Source organism: Thalassophryne amazonica, chromosome 6, assembly GCF_902500255.1.
Source record: "Thalassophryne amazonica chromosome 6, fThaAma1.1, whole genome shotgun sequence".
In the NCBI taxonomy this organism is placed as follows: domain Eukaryota; kingdom Metazoa; phylum Chordata; class Actinopteri; order Batrachoidiformes; family Batrachoididae; genus Thalassophryne; species Thalassophryne amazonica.
The window spans coordinates 75455291-75472906 of NC_047108.1; the positions used below are offsets into that span (position 1 = coordinate 75455291).

The following is a 17616-nucleotide window of genomic DNA, read 5'->3' on the forward strand; positions in this document are numbered from 1 at the left end:
TAATTTTGACTCGTGTGTAATTCTTCAATTGACCCCTATCTGGCTGCCTATTGAAAATAAAAGTGGCCAATCCAGTTTTTTTTCAAAAGAATAATGTTTAATGAGTATTTGTGCCAAATTTGGTGCTTGTCACCATTTGAAAGATTCCACTCTGTCAATATTCTGTTATCTGCTGTACTAAATCAGCTTCTTTCACCAATACTGCACAATGAGAGGCTGAGGGTACAAAGGGCTGCATGTCTTTCTGTTAAAAAGCCTCTTTCTTACCCATAACTGAATTTGCATCGTCCAAAAGTGATGCTGACACGCAGCATTGCTTTTGTGTGGTCTTTAGTCAGTACCTATCACAGATAAATGCAGGCTGCAAAATAAGGTGTAAAACACCAGTGTTGTTGTTGCCATTTGTTAGCCTCAACACAGAACTCGTCTCAATGTTGCTGTCACCCACCGTTTTTGGTTTACTTTCTCTGTTGCCCTTTGCTGCTCCCTCTTGGTTGTTGTGTGAATTGCAACTGCTTGTGCACCAGTTGAGCATGTATCAGAGAGTTAATGGGGCTTAAGTGAAGTAGTACATTGATGGGGTTTGGGGAGCTGGTTTGCTGTTGAACAATTACAAAATATTGTCACTTTGAGTGTTGGAACCTTTGGAGAAGAAAGTGTTCAGTGCATTCTGTGATGGATTTCTTTCCATCTCTCTAGGCGTGTATATTCTGATAGGTGCTGGCAGCCTGGTGATGCTGGTCGGCTTCTTCGGCTGCTGTGGTGCTGTTCAAGAATCTCAGTGTCTGCTGGGTTCAGTGAGTACAAATGCACAGAGAAAGATCATCTGAAAGGGAACTACTGTCCTTCTGGTATGGACGTCTGGTTACAATAAAGTATGTATACCTGCATGTATGTTTTTATCCATTTTCAGTTCTTTGCCTGTCTATTGATCATCTTTGGCGCTGAGGTGGCAGCAGGGGTGTTTGGGTTCTTAAACAAAGACAAGGTACACAATATTTCAAGTCTGATTAAGTTGTTCACATTTTTGATGACTACGATGAACCTATATTTGCCCCATTTCAAAATCTCGTCTTCTCTTACAAAGATAATCGAGGATGTCCAGAACTTCTACACAACAGCTTATAATGCCAACAATAATGGCACACTCATAGCCTCATACCAGAAAGTGGTACATACAATATCTGTTTTTTGATTACTTCTAATTATGTTACTGCTATGCTGTACTCTATAGTATAATGTTCTTTTTACCTCTTTTAGCTCAATTGTTGTGGAACCAGAACTACCCCTTGTCCGGATCCCAAACCAGACACTAAGGTATGACGTCAGCCGATGTAATGGAAACGACAGAGACTATAAAAAGATGACACACCTTTGGACTTGTTTTAAAAAATAACAATAACCAATCTGGCTTTGTTTCATGTACACATACACACCCACAGTCCAACACCTTGCGACTATCTGATCAGAGGAAATAAGTGGCTGGGGACTTCATCCTGGATAGTGGTTTTGGCACTATCCAGGATGAAGCAAGGAACTTCCAGCAGAAGCTGTCCCCAAGGAACAAACTGAAGTGAGTATAGTACCTCAGACAGCAGAAGACAGAGGGTCATGAGAAAGCAGAGGAGACATCATGGAAGACATGACCCCTCCATGGGAAGTTTGACCAGCAGATAACCAAGGTGGATGACATTAAGACAGCTTACCAATGGCTAGCAAAGGCCTGGTTGAAAGACAGCACAGAAGCACAAAGGTTCTGATCATGGCAACAGGACAGGTCTTGAGCACCAGGTTCGTAGAGGCAGGAGTCTATGCCATAGCAGACAGGACCGGTGATCTGACGAGATGTCATTCCTGGCGAGAGGCCAGCCCTCCGCAACTGTGCATGCACACACATGCGCAGTTCTCTCTATCCAGACTTTCACCCCCCCACCCCCGTCAGGTTGACACGTCTCTCTTTACCACGTTGAACTCCCTGACCTAGCAACTGAGGAATTAAAATACAACAGCAATAAGTGTCTTTTCAAGTTTAAGAAGTTAAAATTTGCATGTGCACGCTGTATTTATAGCACAATATTGTGACGGGACGTGCAATTCCACAAAACCGCATGTCTCGACAGAACACCGGAAGTGTTGCTTGTGTAAAGACGGCCATGAGGCAGCGCAGTGTGCAATGTGCGAACTGGGACAGCGTACACTGAGAGGCATAACCAAGTACGTTGCTGGCATAATGTACAGTAACATCTGTGCCAAATATGGACTGGAAGTACCAAAGGTCAACTGGGAAACACCCTAAAGATGGATGAGAAGAGCAGAGATAAGGTGCTGTTGGACTTGAAGTTCCACACAGACAAATAGGTGTTGGACAACCAACTGGATGTAGCTGTGGTTAGCAAGGCGCAGAAAAGGGCAGCTTTGGTAGATGAAGCAATTCCAAGTGAAATGAACTTCAGAAAGAAAAGGCATAAGCAGATAGAGAAGTACGGGGGACTGAAGGAAGAACAAGAAACAATGTGGAAGGTGAAGGCCACAGAGGTTCCAGTGGGAACAGGAGCTCTCAAGGCTGCGAACCCCAAACTGGGAGAGTAGCTCAGGCATTCACTCACTAATTAATCGTGTGTATGTGTTGCTGATTGCAATGAAAATTCACATCAACTGATGAACAAAAAACAAAATGTAAAAACCTAGAAAAACAAAACTAAAACACCATCACAGCTATCAAGAAATGACAGTATAGTCATCTACGGTTAAAAAAAAAAAGGCCTGTACACATCTAGTTCAACACAACTGGCTTCCTTTTTCCCTGCAAATGTCCAGGAAAGCTCACATTGCACTGCAGTTTAGTGCACAATTGTATGTTTTACCTACTTATCATACTGTGAAACTTTGGTTCACTGGAGTTCGAAAGTGCTTGACTCCTCTTATTGTCGGTCTCCAGGACTGTGAGTCGGGCATTAAGGAGTTCTTCAACAGTAAACTTTACATCATTGGTTACATGGGTATCGGCATTGCTGGAATCATGGTGAGTCAAGATCCCACAAGAGGCAAACAGGCACAGGTGTGTTTGTGACTTTGACAGAACTTTCTTTTTCTCTCACCAGATTATTGGGATGATCTTCAGTATGGTGCTATGCTGTGCTATTCGAAACAGCAGGGAGGTCATCTAAAGCCGCAGTCACACGGCACTAACGAAGGACCCCGAAGCCAAAATGAAACAAGAAATCTGGACGTGCGTTGACTTTCAGAGGCATCGTTTAAACGTCATCCAGCTTCGTTCCTGCAGCTGGCGCTTCATCAGAATTTGCAAGCTGTTGAAAAATGTGAACGAATCCCGACGACAACCTCAATTCATCCGTATTCTGTTTTGCTGTCTGTCTTGATGGTTCCTTTCTCGTTTCATTTTGATTTCGTTTAAAGCATCAAGGTCGACGTTCGCTTCGTTTTTCTCTCATTAGTTTTGGTTTTGTTCCTTTATGCACTCTTGATTCGCAGCCTTTTCGGTGATGGGAAAGGTGCAGGATCATTTGTCCACCTTGTCTCAACGATTTGTGATTGTGTGATTTTTTTTTTTTTTTTTTTTTTTTTTTTTTTTTTTTTTTTTTTTTTTTCCCCTTCGTTCAGCTATCACAGCGTGTCTGGGCCCTAAAGTGGAGCCGTGACCTTTAATCTCTTCCTGCAATTAATCCTGAAAGACTGTACAGCTTGTACAGTCCATCATCCACTCAGACCATGAAGCAGACCAGGTGAAAAAAAAAACTCCTCACTATGGTGCTCATAACACTCTTCATTCTCTCCATTCCCTATTTGTTTACTGTCACAATCAAATGAAAATACTCAGTCCAACATTCATTGGACTCATATTGGAAGCTGCACAGTTGTTCCTTATATTTATTTCTCCCTTCAAAAGTCTTCAAATTACTTCCCCTCATGGCCCCTTGCTGTACATGAACATTTTTAAACCAGATACCCTGGCATTAGTGTCAGTGCTGCTTTGCACGGCCCTGACTGACCCCCGGGCTGTGGGAAACGTTAGCTGGAGAGAACTGTGGATGCGCACACACACACACACACACACACACACACACACCTTGAATTAATAAAACATGCACACATTTTCCTTTTTCTCTGGCAATGATCATTTGTGAGCACATTTTCCTTTAATTGAGCCCTCATTTAATAAAATGTGAGCACATTATAGGCCTAAATTGAGCTCTCAAAATATGTATTTTGCGATCACATTAAGTCATTTTTGACATTTTCTCACCCTTCGCTGTTGCAAGCTTTTGTATGGAGATTTGGGCTATTAGTAGTTAGGGCCCTGTCCCACTGGCGTTTAGGAGGATTTGCATATGGATTGCGCACAAAATTGGCCCATATTCGCCAAACATCCGCAATATCCGTGTAACATGCCTGTATGAGTCGGATGTCATCCGAACACGCCCGTGATCATCCGTAGAGGCACGCATGTCCACAGCCAGGATATTTCAGTAGCTCAAAAATCTGAATGCGGATGACATCCGCCTTACATACTCCATATATACTCAGTTAATACACAATACATACTCACTCTATGCACTGTATATCTGCCGTTAATCGCTGATATCCGCAACTGATGGGGATTTGCGGCTTGGCAGCGGACTGGGACAGCCACATCACAAACTAAAATATGTTGTAGCGAATGCATACAAATTGGCCACGAATGAACCATTTTTATTACATCTGCTTTGCAGCTGATTTGCGGACAATCTGTGAATGCATAGCAAACACGTCACATAAACCCATAGTATTATATGTGGCAGAAAGTGACATACCTGCCAGTCAGTGCCGGGTCTGACTGTGTAGATCCATAAAGACGTAGCTTTTATTTAACACCAACAAAAAGAAGAGTTGCTGTTCAGTCACAACTCACGCTGAAGTCTTTCTGTGACACTCTTAAAAAAAAAAAAAAAAAAAAAAAAAAACACCTTCTCACACCCTGAGCGGCTTCCCCCCTCCCGCTCCCCAAACTCATGAACAGTTAACCCTCGCATGACAACACTCTGTGATCAACTTGTCCAAGTCCAGCAAATGCTCCAGAGCCTGTATTGTTGGTGTGAATAGTGATGGCGAAAGGCCCAAGTGAGCTTATTTTATGACCGCAATGCAGAGGCCGTGCACGCGCAACACGTGCGCGATGCATTCATAATACACCCGTAATACTGCCGTGATAATTTCAGTGTGTCGGATCAGTTTCCTCACTACATGCATTATATAACTGTGATTGTTCGCTATATATTATTAATATATCTGTAATTCATACCGGGACATTTGTCATTTTTGGCCATTTTTGTTGCTGACGACAACGAACGCCCACAATTTGTATTCTCAATTCATGTGCAATTAATCCTCTCCCCAGTGGGACAGGGCGCTTAAGTTGGAAAGATATTCAAAGATTCAAATCTCCGGAATCAATAACTTCAAAGCGAAATGCTGTTTTGAATCAAATGACACCTCTTTCCAAACGTAATACAGACAGCACATCATTTTTTCCCCAAAATGAGACATCCTCCCTTCTTTATGGATTACAGTGAACTTTTCAATACATTGCAAATACAAGAATAAAACATAAAAACATGTATAGCTATCATAAGGGCAAAATCACCTGTAGCAGATGAATAAACTTGCTTATCTCTACCAAACAGCTAGAGAGGAAGAGCGAAGCACTGTGATGAACTGAACAGTACACCAAAGTTAAAGTAAAATTTAAGAAGTAAGTCCTATATATAATATAAGCTCCGAGGCCCATGATTATCACCAAATTTTGTGGAATCAAGCAGATGAGAGTCTAGTACTCACTCCGGATGGTAAATGGACTGCGTTTATATAGCGTTTTTCCTTCTGCATCAGATGCTCAAAGTGCTTGGTCTGGGATGCCAGTCCAATGCAGGTTACATCACCAGCTGAAGCCAATAACCAGATACATTTGGGTGGACTGAGACAATGTACAGGGTGAACACAAAAACACTCCTTGGTTTCAAATATTTCTAATATCAAAAGTCACATGAATAATTTTACAATTTTCAAGAAGAATCTACAAAAGAGAAAAAAATCTTGAGTTGAAAATTATTCATGTGACTTTTGATATTATACATATTTGAAACCGAGGAGTGTTCTTGTGTTCACTCTGTAGATTAAATGTCTTATCCAAGGACGCAGGCAGATTGCATGAGCAGGATTGAACCCTAAGTCTACATATTGGCAGGCCAGCTCTTTACCACTCAGCTAGCTGCTCTATGAAAGTAGAACTGATCCAAGTATTTTCTGCATTTGCCACTCTTGTCTTAATTTGGAAGTATTGTATCCCCCAATTTCCAAAGCAGTTCCATACAGACAATACAGGTCCTTCATGTGCCTTTAAAAAAAAACAGTGTAGTATTTTGAACAGTAGGATGTCAGAATGTAGCACAAGAACCTACAAAGACAGTAGCTGTAGGTTGTGTATTTGTGTTTGCCGTTAAAATGTCACAAACATTCGAGGAGCAGTTCATAGGCTCCACTCTTCATTTTGGCGTGTTTTACTGTGTTTTCCCCGGTGCACTTCAAAAGATGACCATGTTAATTCCGTTGGTAATCTTCCTTCCGTTTTGCACACCGGTGTGGTGAATACTGTCATAACTTGGTTATTTACTTTGACTGCTGAGTTGCAGTGTTCAGTCTGAGAGGTGAGGCTGCACCACAGATCAAAAAGTCTGTCAGCTCCAAATGACATCCGAAACAACTCAGTCCACACTGGAAAACCTGATGAGGGAGTTCAAACTCAAGCTGTTTGAAGAAAAACACAGAAAAAAGTGTACACACATTCAAGCCTTTCATAGTTGATTTTGTGTTAATTTATTTTAAGAGCATTCCACACTTCTCAGGAAGACAGATGTTTGAAGTGTAATAAAGCTTTTAAATGTGTTTGTCTCTCGTCCGTCTCTCTGATGCGTATACATGTTTACAGTTCTTTGTATCGTGGTCATATTTGACAGGAATGGGCTTGAGGAAAAAGTAATAGATCAGTGACGACTGTAATGTGATTGAGATCCAAGTGACTTCCTCCTGGCGCAGAGTTTCACTCAGTCAAGTTATCCAGGCCTCAGTAAGCATGTCTCAAGATCAGAATGCTTGAGAAAAAAATAGCTAAAGGGGTGCAAACCTGTGCCAAAAATGCAACATGTCCTTCAAGAATATTACCTAGATTAGATAGAACTTTATTGATCCCTTGGGAAGACTCCCTCAAGGAAACTGACGTTCCAGCAGCACTGTAGAGCAGCACACAGGGTAAGAAATGTGAAAGTAAAAAAACAATTTGCAAATATAACTATAAATACACAAGTATAAATGCCAGAAATACTGCTCACTGCTGGTTTAGTGGCTACTCCTGTTCATCTCCTCCCTGTCCTCTGTCTTCCTGTTACTCCTCCTCCCCCAAGTGAGGAGTTGGCCATTCTGATGGTCTGAAGGACAAAGGAGTTTTCCAGTCCATTGGTCCTGCACTTGGGAAGGAGCAGTCTGTAGCTGAATTGTTTTGTCAGTTGTGTCAGTAGCATGGCCCAAGCAGAGAGTCAGCCCTTTGAGTCTGGTCTGCTTGAGGTTTCTTCCTCAAATCATCAGAGGGAGATTTTCCTTACCACTGTCGCCTGTGTGCTTGTGCTAGGGGTTGGTAAGGTTAGACCCTACTTGTGTGAAGCACCTTGAGGCAACCTTGTTGTGGTTTGGCGCTATATAAAGGAAAATAAATTGAAATTGAAGAGGCATCTCTACAAAACCTCTACGAACCTGCCACTCATATTTCATATTCTGTCTTCTGATCTTTAAATTTATAGCTCTTACTGAGTGGTGTCCTAATAAGAGGAACCAGCAGGGAGCTTCAGGCCTTTAGAAAGGCTGGATCCACCTCTGTAGCGGAGACAGTGTTGGTGGCCTGGGATGAGCAGCCGGTGGAAGCTGTATGTATAGTATTTGTAATTTGCCATGTGTTCAAGATGCAGTCTTTTTGCTGGAGACCCACACACACTTTGGATAAATACAACACATACCCTACCCAAAGTCACCTGACTTAAACTTATTTTTAATGAATCAGCACAAAACTGTATGTTAATAAACATTAAAAGTCTGCATATACTCGTACAGTAGTGTTCAGAATAATAGTAGTGCTATGTGACTAAAAAGATTAATCCAGGTTTTGAGTATATTTCTTATTGTTACATGGGAAACAAGGTACCAGTAGATTTAGTAGATTCTCACAAATCCAACAAGACCAAGCATTCATGATATGCACACTCTTAAGGCTATGAAATTGGGCTATTAGTAAAAAAAAAAAGTAGAAAAGGGGGTGTTCACAATAATAGTAGTGTGGCATTCAGTCAGCGAGTTAGTCAATTTTGTGGAACAAACAGGTGTGAATCAGGTGTCCCCTATTTAAGGATGAAGCCAACACCTGTTGAACATGCTTTTCTCTTTGAAAGCCTGAGGAAAATGGGACGTTCAAGACATTGTTCAGAAGAACAGCGTAGTTTGATTAAAAAGTTGATTGGAGAGGGGAAAACTTATATGCCAATGCTTTAAAATGGACCAAAAAAAAAAAAAAAAAAACATGCGTGGAAGAAAATGAAAAACAACCATCAAAATGGATAGAAGAATAACCACAATGGCAAAGGCTCACCCATTGATCAGCTCCAGGATGATCAAAGACAGTCTGGAGTTACCTGTAAGTGCTGTGACAGAAGATGCCTGTGTGAAGCTAATTTATTTGCAAGAATCCTCTGCAAAGTCCCTCTGTTAAATAAAAGACAAGTGCAGAATCAAATCAATTTTATTTATACGTATAGCGCTAAATCACAACAAACAGTTGCCCCAAGGCGCTTTATATTGTAAGCCAAAGCCATACAATAATTACGGAAAAACCCCAACGGTCAAAACGACCCCCTGTGAGCAAGCACTTGGCGACAGTGGGAAGGAAAAACTCCTTTTTAACAGGAAGAAACCTCCAGCAGAACCAGGCTCAGGGAGGGGCAGTCTTCTGCTGGGACTGGTTGGGGCTGAGGGAGAGAACCAGGAAAAAGACATGCTGTGGAGGGGAGCAGAGATCAATCACTAATGATTAAATGCAGAGTGGTGCATACAGAGCAAAAAGAGAAAGAAACACTCAGTGCATAATGGGAACCCCCCAGCAGTCTAAGTCTATAGCAGCATAACTAAGGAATGGTTCAGGGTCACCCGATCCAGCCCTAACTATAAGCTTTAGCAAAAAAGAAAGTTTTAAGCCTAATCTTAAAAGTAGAGAGGGTGTCTGTCTCCCTGATCCGAATTGGGAGCTGATTCCAGAGGAGAGGAGCCTGAAAGCTGAAGGCTCTGCCTCCCATTCTACTCTTATAAACCCTAGGAACTACAAGTAAGCCTGCAGTCTGAGAGCGAAGCGCTCTATTGGGGTGATATGGTACTATGAGGTCCCTAAGATAAGATGGGACCTGATTATTCAAAACCTAATAAGTAAGAAGAATTTTAAATTCTATTCTAGAATTAACAGGAAGCCAGTGAAGAGAGGCCAATATGGGTGAGATATGTTCTCTCCTTCTATTCCCTGTCAGTACTCTAGCTACAGCATTTTGAATTAACTGAAGGCTTTTCAGGGAACTTTTAGGACAACCTGATAATAATGAATTACAATAGTCCAGCCTAGAGGAAATAAATGCATGAATTAGTTTTTCAGCATCACTCTGAGACGAGACCTTTCTAATTTTAGAGATATTGCGCAAATGCAAAAAAGCTGTCCTACATATTTGTTTAATATGCGCATTGAATGACATATCCTGATCAAAAATGACTCCAAGATTTCTCACAGTATTACTAGAGGTCAGGGTAATGCCATCCAGCGTAAGGATCTGGTTAGACACCATGTTTCTAAGATTTGTGGGGCCAAGTACAATAACTTCAGTTTTATCTGAGTTTAAAAGCAGGAAATTAGAGGTCATCCATGTCTTTATGTCTGTAAGACAATCCTGCAGTTTAGCTAATTGGTGTGTGTCCTCTGGCTTCATGGATAGATAAAGCTGGGTATCATCTGCGTAACAATGAACATTTAAGCAATGCTGTCTAATAATACTGCCTAAAGGTATAAAGTGAATAAAACTGGTCCTAGCACAGAACCTTGTGGAACTCCATAATTAACCTTAGTCTGTGAAGAAGATTCCCCATTTACATGAACAAATTGTAATCTATTAGATAAATATGATTCAAACCACCGCAGCGCAGTGCCTTTAACACCTATGGCATGCTCTAATCTCTGTAATAAAATTTTATGGTCAACAGTATCAAAAGCAGCACTGAGGTCTAACAGAACAAGCACAGAGATGAGTCCACTGTCTGAGGCCAGGTTTGTAACCTTCACTAATGCTGTTTCTGTACTATGATAAATTCTAAACCCTGACTGAAACTCTTCAAATAGACCATTCCTCTGCAGATGATCAGTTAGCTGTTTTACAACTACCCTTTCAAGAATTTTTGAGAGAAAAGGAAGGTTGGAGATTGGCCTATAATTAGCTAAGATAGCTGGATCAAGTGATAGCTTTTTAAGTAATGGTTTAATTACTGCCACCTTAAAAGCCTGTGGTACATAGCCAACTAATAAAGACAGATTGATCATATTTAAGATCGAAGCATTAATTAATGGTAGGGCTTCCTTGAGCAGCCTGGTAGGAATGGGGTCTAATAGACATGTTGATGGTTTGGAGGAAGTAACTAAGGAAAATAACTCAGACAGAACAATCGGAGAGAAAGAGTCTAACCAAATACCGGCATCACTGAAAGCAGCCAAAGAGAACGATATGTCTTTGGGATGGTTATGAGTAATTTTTTCTCTAATAGTTAAAATTTTATTAGCAAAGAAAGTCATGAAGTCATTACTAGTTAAAGTTAAAGGAATACTTGGCTCAATAGAGCCCTGACTCATTGTCAGCCTGGCTACAGTGCTGAAAAGAAACCTGGGGTTGTTCTTATTTTCTTCAATTAGTGATGAGTAGAAAGATGTCCTAGCTTTACGGAGGGCTTTTTTATAGAGCAACAGACTCTTTTTCCAGGCTAAGTGAAGATCTTCTAAATTAGTGAGACGCCATTTCCTCTCCAACTTATGGGTTATCTGCTTAAGCTGTGAGTTTGTGAGTTATACCACGGAGTCAGGCACTTCTGATTTAAGGCTCTCTTTTTCAGAGGAGCTACAGCATCCAAAGTTGTCCTCAATGAGGATATAAAACTATTGACAAGATAATCTATCTCACTCACAGAGTTTAGGTAGCTACTCTGCACTGTGTTGGTATATGGCATTGGAGAACATAAAGAAGGAATCATATCCTTAAACCTAGTTACAGCGCTTTCTGAAAGACTTCTACTGTAATGAAACGTATTCCCCACTGCTGGGTAGTCCATCATAGTAAATGTAAATGTTATTAAGAAATGATCAGACAGAAGGGGGTTTTCAGGGAATACTGTTAAGTCTTCAATTTCCATACCATAAGTCAGAACAAGATCTAAGGTATGATTAAAGTGGTGGGTGGACTCATTTACATTTTGAGCAAAGCCAATCGAGTCTAACAATAGATTAAATGCAGTGTTGAGGCTGTCATTCTCAGCATCTGTGTGGATGTTAAAATCGCCCACTATAATTATCTTATCTGAGCTAAGCACTAAGTCAGACAAAAGGTCCGAAAATTCACAGAGAAACTCACAGTAACGACCAGGTGGACGATAGATAATAACAAATAAAACTGGTTTTTGGGACTTCCAATTTGGATGGACAAGACTAAGAGACAAGCTTTCAAATGAATTAAAGCTCTGTCTGGGTTTTTGATTAATTAATAAGCTGGAGTGGATGATTGCTGCTAATCCTCCGCCTCGGCCTGTGCTATAAGCATTCTGGCAGTTAGTATGAGTCGGGGGTGTTGACTCATTTAAACTAACATATTCATCCTGCTGTAACCAGGTTTCTGTAAGGCAGAATAAATCAATATGTTGATCAATTATTATATCATTTACTAACAGGGACTTAGAAGAGAGAGATCTAATGTTTAATAGACCACATTTAACTGTTTTAGTCTGTGGTGCAGTTGAAGGTGCTATATTATTTTTTATTTTTGAATTTTTATGCTTAAATAGATTTTTGCTGGTTATTGGTGGTCTGGGAGCAGGCACCGTCTCTACAGGGATGGGGTAATGAGGGGATGGCAGGGGGAGAGAAGCTGCAGAGAGGTGTGTAAGACTACAAGAAGAGGTTACAATTTGCCAAAGAACACATCAACTGGCTTAAAGAGAAATGGAGGAATATTTTGTGGACTGATGAAAGTAAAATTGTTCTTTTTGGGTCCAAGGGCCGCAGACAGTTTGTGAGACGACCCCCAAACTCTGAATTCAAGCCACAGTTCACAGTGAAGACAGTGAAGCATGGTGATGCAAGCATCATGATATGGGCATGTTTCTCCTACTATGGTGTTGGGCCTATATATCGCATACCAGGTGTCATGGATCAGTTTGGATATGTCAAAATATTTGAAGAGGTCATGTTGCCTTATGGTGAAGAGGACATGCTCTTGAAATGGGTGTTTCAACAAGACAAGGACCCCAAGCACACTAGTAAACAAGCAAAATCTTCGTTCCAAACCAACAAAATTAATGCCTCGCAGATGTGAAGAAATCATGAAAAACTGGTTATACAACTAAATACTAGTTTAGTGATTCACAGGATTGCTAAAAAAGCAGTTTGAATATAATAGTTTTGATTTGTAGCATTAACAGCAGATGCTACTATTGTGAACACCCCCTTTTCTACTTTTTTTTTTTTTTTTTTACTAATAGCCCAATTTCATAGCCTTAAGAGTGTGCATATCATGAATGCTTTGTCGTGTTGGATTTGTGAGAATCTACTGAATCTACTGGTACCTTGTTTCCCATGTAACAATAAGAAATATACTCAAAACCTGAATTAATCTTTTTAGTCACATAGCACTACTATTATTCTGAACACTACTGTATGTGATTTTTCATGATTGGAGTGTATGCTTTATTCATGAACTTATGTAGCATTTTTCCACAAAACATGGTGGGGTGGAACATGGTTCAAAAAAAAAAAAAAAAAAAAAGTCTATTCAATTTTAGACTGTATCCACTTTCAGGAGCATATCCAGGAATTTTTATTTACTTAATTGGCAAGTTTGTGAGTTTCTTCTGAAAATAATGTAGAAATCAAAATTTTGATTTATTTTATCCATGGTATTATTTTAATTATACATATGCAAGAAGGTTGTGGGATTGCGTCCCACCTGGGGCCTTTCTGTGTGGAGTTTGCATGTTCTGTGTTTGTGTGAGTTCCCTCTGGGTGCTCTGGCTTCCTCCCACATCCAAAGACATGCAGGTTAGGTCAACTGAAAATTTTAAATTGACCATGAGTGTAAATGTGTTTAAATGTGGCCCTGCAATAAACTGACATCCTGTCCAGGGTGGACCCCGCCTCATGCCCTATGACTGCTGGGATAGACACCAGCCACTCATGACCCTTGATTAGAGTAAGCGAGTATAGAAAATGGATGGATATTGTTGAAGGTGGGCAACAAGCCTCCCATGACCCTAAACTGGAATAAGCAAACTCAGAAAAAAGATATGTGAATGTTCTCATAGGTTTGAAATATTGATTGATGTTAACATGCCTGAACAAACTGTTGCACTTTGACAGAGACATGTGTTGTACCATGTGCCACAGAAATTGGGGGAATGATGCGCAAAGTGAATTTAGTTTATTCCTTTTGAGTTACTGAATTTTTATTAGAAAGTTCTATTTGAATTGTGTTTGACTTTACTAAATTGTAATGTAACTAGTGCAAACTGGGAAAATATGCTTTTAAAAGGCATTGCAGTTGTTACAAGATTAGTTCCTTTCAGGTCACTTTTAATTTGACGATCACATAATTTATCATGTCAAGCGAATACTTAATTAAATAAAGTTTAGATAGAAATCAGTTATTCTGCAATGAATTTAAGTATTACATACTGTTGTGAAAGTGTAGGAACACGGACCCACAACAGGGGGCGCAATGAACGGACAATGGAGAAGGTAAATAACAACATTTACTTCTGTGAAACAAGCACAATTAATATAACAAACACAATTTGGGGTCGAATCCGCTGGTGTCGTGTGGGCAAGCTCGAAGGTAGGAGACGTCCGTCTCAGTCGAACCGGAACCACCCAGATCTCCTCTGCCACCGAACCCTGGAAATACTGGAACCGCCAAGTCCCGAATTCCCAGGTGGCCACTGCCTCCGCTCGTCGGATCCGGTACTGCTGGCAGGAGAGAGCAACAACACACAGGCGTGGATGACCGCACCCAGTAACGGAGAGGGGAGAAGCCGCCTCCACCTCTTGTCAAAGAACAGCAGGAAGGTGAGTACTTATCCAAACAATGAAGCTATCTGTAGTCACCAGTCCTGAAAAGGTTTAACGGGTTTAGCTGGTTATGCGATATATAAATGCAGAGAATACTACCTTAGTCTTAGGCGATATCTCGGCACTGAGGTGGAGACGCCATCCTCCTGATATACCTCTGTGCTGAGTGGAACAACTGTGTCTGGTGATGGGTGACAGCTGTCACCCAGGCTACTCCCATGATGCGGCAGCGCCCTCTGGTGCCTGGAGCCCGCACTCCAGGCAGGGCGCCCTCTGGTGGTGGTGGGCCAGCAGTACCTCCTCTTCAGCGGCCCACACAACACATACAAAGTTTTTGTTACATATTCTGCCTGCAGAATTGTAAGGAAATGCATTGAATGTGATAGAACTGGTCTTTTGAATAATTTGTAACACAAAATCAGGTAATCGTGGCACATCTGTCTGAAATAAACATGCAGGTTTCAAATAAACACCTACGGCAGTGCAAGTGATGCCTGAAAGAAAACCAGTATTTGTTGTAGAGAATGGCAAACACTACAACCCCTGGCAAAAATTATGGAATCACCGGCCTCGGAGGATGTTCATTCAGTTGTTTAATTTTGTGGAAAAAAAGCAGATCACAGACATGACACAAAACTAAAGTCATTTCAAATGGCAACTTTCTGGCTTTAAGAAACACTATAAGAAATCAAGAAAAAAAGATTGTGACAGTCAGTAACGGTTACTTTTTTAGACCAAGCAGAGGAAAAAAATATGGAATCACTCAATTCTGAGGAATAAATTATGGAATCACCCTGTAAATTTCCATCCCCCAAACTAAAACCTGCATCAAATCAGATCTGCTCGTTGACATTGACCCTATGCCATGACATTGATCCTATGTGTCTTTTTGCAAGGAACGTTTTCACAGTTTTTGCTCTATGGCAAGATGCATTATCTTGAAAAATGATTTCATCATCCCCAAACATCCTTTCAATTTTCCAAAATATCAACGTAAACTTGTGCATTTATTGATGATGTAATGACAGCCATCTCCCCAGTGCCTTTACCTGACATGCAGCCCCATATCATCAATGACTGTGGAACTTTAGATGTTCTCTTCAGGCAGTCATCTTTATAAATCTCATTAGAACGGCACCAAACAAAAGTTCCAGCATCATCACCTTGCCCAATGCAGATTTGAGATTCATCACTGAATATGACTTTCATCCAGTCATCCACAGTCCACGATTGCTTTTCCTTAGCCCATTGTAACCTTGTTTATTCTGTTTAGGTGTTAATGATGGCTTTCGTTTAGCTTTTCTGTATGTAAATCCCATTTCCTTTAGGCGGTTTCTTACAGTTCAGTCATAGACGTTGACTCCAGTTTCCTCCCATTCATTCCTCATTTGTATTGTTGTGCATTTTTGGATTTTTGAGACATATTGCTTTAAGTTTTCTGTCTTGACGCTTTGATGTCTTCCTTGGTCTACCAGTATGTTTGCCTTTAACAACCTTCCCATGTTTTTTGTATTTGGTCCTGAGTTTAGACACAGCTGACTGTGAACAACCAACATCTTTTGCAACATTGCATGATGATTTACTCTCTTTTAAGTTTGATAATCCTCTCCTTTGTTTCAATTGACATCTCTCGTGTTGGAGCCATGATTCATGTCAGTCCACTTGGTGCAATCTTGGAGTCATTTTTGATCAGGATATGTCATTCAAAGCGCATATTAAACAAATATGTAGGACTGCCTTTTTGCATTTACGCAATATCTCTAAAATCAGAAAGGTCTTGTCTCAGAGTGATGCTGAAAAACTAATTCATGCATTTATTTCCTCTAGGCTGGACTATTGTAATTCTTTATTATCAGGTTGTCCTAAAAGTTCCCTGAAAAGCCTTCAGTTAATTCAAAATGCTGCAGCTAGAGTACTGACGGGGACTAGCAGGAGAGAGCATATCTCACCCGTGTTGGCCTCTCTTCATTGGCTTCCTGTTAATTCTAGAATAGAATTTAAAATTCTTCTTCTTACTTATAAGGTTTTGAATAATCAGGTCCCATCTTATCTTAGGGACCTCGTAGTACCATATCACCCTAATAGAGCGCTTCGCTCTCAGACTGCAGGCTTACTTGTAGTTCCTAGGGTTTGTAAGAGTAGAATGGGAGGCAGAGCCTTCAGCTTTCAGGCTCCTCTCCTGTGGAACCAGCTCCCAATTCAGATCAGGGAGACAGATACCCTCTCTACTTTTAAGATTAGGCTTAAAACTTTCCTTTTCGCTAAGGCTTATAGTTAGGGCTGGATCGGGTGACCCTGGACTATCCCTTGGTTATGCTGCTTTAGACGTAGACTGTGGGGGGGTTCCCATGATGCACTGTTTCTTTCTCTTTTTGCTCTGTATGCATCACTCCGCATTTAATCATTAGTGATCGATCTCTGCCCCCCTCCACAGCATGTCTTTTTCCTGGTTCTTTCCCTCAGCCCCAACCAGTCTCAGCAGAAGACTGCCCCTCCCTGAGCCTGGTTCTGCTGGAGGTTTCTTCCTGTTAAGAGGGAGTTTTTCCTTCCCACTGTTGCCAAGTGCTTGCTCACAGGGGGTCGTTTTGACCGTTGGGGTTTTTCATAATTATTGTATGGCCTTGCCTTACAATATAAAGCGCCTTGGGGCAACTGTTTGTTGTGATTTGGCGCTATATAAAAAAAAAGTTGATTGAGTTGAGACTAATGAGCAGATCTGATATGATGCAGGTGTTAGTTTTGGGAATGAAAATTTACAGGGTGATTCCATAATTTTTTCCTCAGAATTGAGTGAGTCCATATTTTTTTCCTCTGCTTGGTCTAAAAAAGTAACCGTTACTGACTGCCACAATCTTTTTTTCTTGATTTCTTATAGTGTTTCTTAAAGCCAGAAAGTTGCCATTTGAAATGACTTTAGTTTTGTGTCATGTCTGTGATCTGCTTTTTTTCTACAAAATTAAACAACTGAATGAACATCCTCCGAGGCCGGTGATTCCATAATTTTTGCCAGGGGTTGTAGTAATCTAACTTAGTTACTTTTACAACTGAGTAATCAGTAAAGTAACTAAGTTACTTTTTCAAGGAGTAATCAGTAATCAGTAACTGGATTACTTTATCAAAGTAACTGTGGCAACACTGCATATGACACACATGGATGTTCTCAGAGG

The 17616-nt window shown here is 40.8% G+C and overlaps 1 protein-coding gene across 2 annotated transcripts in view; it reads left to right on the forward strand.

Moving 5' to 3' along the window:
* Positions 1-3757, forward strand: part of LOC117512445 (tetraspanin-2-like) — a 104716-nt gene extending 100959 nt beyond the window's left edge. The window contains exons 3-9 of one of the 2 annotated variants that reach the window (XM_034172523.1): positions 700-797; positions 914-988; positions 1088-1171; positions 1261-1317; positions 2939-3022; positions 3102-3169; positions 3649-3757. In XM_034172523.1, the coding sequence (XP_034028414.1) occupies positions 700-797; positions 914-988; positions 1088-1171; positions 1261-1317; positions 2939-3022; positions 3102-3167 (464 nt within the window). In that variant the 3' untranslated portion in view covers positions 3168-3169; positions 3649-3757. Of the gene's footprint in view, positions 1-699; positions 798-913; positions 989-1087; positions 1172-1260; positions 1318-2938; positions 3023-3101; positions 3170-3642 lie in introns of both variants that reach the window. The other variant, XM_034172522.1, reaches the window with a different exon arrangement.
* Positions 3758-17616: the final 13859 nt, after the last annotated feature.